The 2803-nt window shown below is 37.1% G+C and overlaps 1 protein-coding gene across 1 annotated transcript; it reads left to right on the top strand.

The window, feature by feature from the left end:
• The first annotated feature begins 1282 nt into the window (after positions 1 to 1282).
• On the top strand, positions 1283 to 1775 carry LOC131665671 (uncharacterized). Its single transcript, XM_058937731.1, has 2 exons — positions 1283 to 1587; positions 1664 to 1775. Exons 1-2 carry the CDS (start codon positions 1283 to 1285, stop codon positions 1725 to 1727), a joined length of 369 nt encoding a protein of 122 aa, XP_058793714.1. The 3' UTR covers positions 1728 to 1775.
• The last annotated feature ends 1028 nt before the right edge of the window (positions 1776 to 2803 follow it).

Below are 2803 nucleotides of genomic sequence, written 5' to 3'. Positions count from 1 at the left end.
GCATTAATATCTGATACAAAAAGCTTAGGATACGATATTTATCCCAGCTATCAAGCACTACTGCAAGAGAAAAAAAAGTGTCATCCGCGAGCTTATCAAGTTGAGAGTGACATTGAGGTTTGTGTACGTTTGCAAGAGCTACTCAATATAACTGCTGAGCGATTATGTGAAGCTGTAGCGCTCGGATGGCCTAATAATACATATCGCAACTTACACATGCGTGTATCGATAGGCTTTGACAGCTCTTCGGGTCATAAAAATCCTCAACAAAAATTTGAAAATGGAGAATTAGAAAACAAAAATGCTCAACTGTCACTATTCGTAACGTGCATCGGAGTAATTCAGCTTTTTGACTCGAAAAATGGCGAGCACAGTTGGATAAATCCAACTCCCATGAGTGTGAGATTTTTTAGACCAGTGAGAATTTGTTATCAACAAGAAACTACTGATAGCGTGAAAGTCGAGTATGATCGGTTGATCAAAGAGATACAATTTCTCACTGCTCATAAATTCATTTTATCAAATGAAAAACAAGTTCGTGTCAAGTTTGAAGTGTACCCTACTTTGTTCGATGGAAAGTGTTTGAATATTATTACTAACAATCCATCTGCGTCAAGATGCCCTTGCTGTCAGCTCACAACATCTACATTTAGTAATTTGAAGAATAAATTTACATCAAAAGGAGATACACTAAATTTCGGATTAGGTATTTTACACTGTCAAATAAAAGCATTTGAGCATTTGATGAATCTGAGTTACCGCAAGCCTTTTCAACAGTGGGAAAGAATCGACAAAGACAAAGGTACGTGTATTTTTTATCATAAATAAGTTTTCAATATTTTGGGGCAGCGTTTCAACTGTTTAACATGACTTAAACTTTATAATTGATGGAAAAAGTCACGAGTCATTTAGCACTCTCCAGATTACATACAGATTAATAGTTTTGTAAAGCAGATTGCTAGCAATGAAATACTATTATTTTACAGATAAATACAAGGACAGAGAAAATGTTGTCAAAGAAAACTTGTACAAAAAGTTAACGATTCGAGCGGATCAATTGCTCCAAGGTACTGGAACGACAAATACTGGAAATTTAGCTAGGATATGCTTTGGAAATCCAGCAGCGTTCGCAGAAGCCTTAGAACTCGACGAAAAATTAGTCGAAAATATAGCAACTGTTCTTGCCGCATTCAAAAGTAAAAAAGTACTCGATTTAGATAAAATGAAAAATTTTACTTTCGATACTTACAAATTATACTATTCGCTGTACCCCTGGGCAAAAATGAATCCAACTACGCACAAGTTATTGATTCATGGATGTCAAATAGCAGAAAATTTTCCTCTTCCAATCGCATATTTTGCTGAAGATGGTTTGGAATCATGGCATAAATACTTCAGATCAAACACAACTCATCATTGTCGTCAAAGTTCTCGTGAAAATCGTACCCAAGATTTATACAATAGAGCAATTGAAATGAGTGATCCTGCAATATCTCTGATGGGCATAAAGAAGAGAATAATCAGAAGAAAGGCCATTCTCAGAAAACATGGAATCCCAGCAAATATTCGAAAGTATATTCAAGAGAAGTGAGTATCAAACATTGAATCAGAGATACAATACTTTTATGGAAACAATAAATGAATGAATAAATATGATTTCCAGTCTTCTCAAGTCATCAATTGAAATTGTAGATTCCGACGAATACTCTGACACTGAAGATGAATAGGGTTATAAGTTCATTACAGGCGCGCAGTCTTATGAGCAACGAGTTTCGAGAATTTGTAACAAATTATTTCATGTAAAAAAATGTAGCTATCTCAAATTGTGTGTGTACTTCAACGTATTAATGACTTTCAAATTATTATTAATGGTTTCTTGAACTTTTGCCACACATCAAGAGCTTCGTAACCCGTACTAGAACTAAAAACTGTGTTAAGTCAATTAAATCACTCACGATAGGTAAGTGGATGATTTGACAAATATTACTTCGTTGACCTTGAAGTAAAAAAAAAAACAAAAAATGCTATCTGCCTTGTTTTTTCAAGAGCTACACTTCTGTTGCATTGCTTTTTCAAATTTCATGGTGTAAGTATGTTAGAAAAAATAAAAAAGCTTTATTTTCCTAAAAACTCGTGTTTTGACCTTCGATTTGGAGCTCAAAATTTTTTTTTTCTCGAATTGGACTATTTTTCCCTTAATCTACTTAACAAAAGCTTCAAAATGCCGTTCCCCGATTTTCTCTAACCCTTTTAGATCTTGAGTTATTTGATTTCGTTCAAAGTTGGGCGAAAATTCCTATAGTGCGTCGTCCACGATTGTTGCTGCGATTCTCATTTCTGCAAGAATCGCGCGTCGAAAGCTCTGCAACTTGTTTGCTCAGAGACTCGATGGCGCAAATCAGCGCGCTATGCGACGACTCTTGCTCGACAGAAGTTGATGAAGATGCAGCTCTGACGGATAGAGGAGTTGCCGGTGATACCTCGATAATTTTGTTAGCGATTTCGGATTGATTATCGAGGGTCAAAGCAGGTTGGGCAGTTATTTGGGCAGTGATGATCGCCTGGACGTGAGATGGAAGGCGCTGGAGCCAGAATTGACGCAATAGGTTATCCGGAATAATCGTTGTGCCAATGAGCGTGCGAAGATAGCGAAGGAACTGCGAGGGTTTGCGGTCGCCGAGTTCCTCTTCACTGATCAGACGCTTCACACGCTGCTCTTCTGAAGCAGACAAACGCTCAATGAGTTTACTGCGCAAATATGTGTATGGAGTCTCGTTAGGAGGATTGCTTATGATATCCTCGA

The sequence above is a fragment of the Phymastichus coffea genome, unplaced genomic scaffold (assembly GCF_024137745.1).
Source record: "Phymastichus coffea isolate CEN01 unplaced genomic scaffold, Cenicafe_Pcof_1.1 PCOF00003, whole genome shotgun sequence".
Classification (NCBI taxonomy): domain Eukaryota; kingdom Metazoa; phylum Arthropoda; class Insecta; order Hymenoptera; family Eulophidae; genus Phymastichus; species Phymastichus coffea.
The sequence above is the reverse complement of the archived record's forward strand: the minus strand, read 5'-3'. Positions and strand labels throughout refer to the sequence as shown.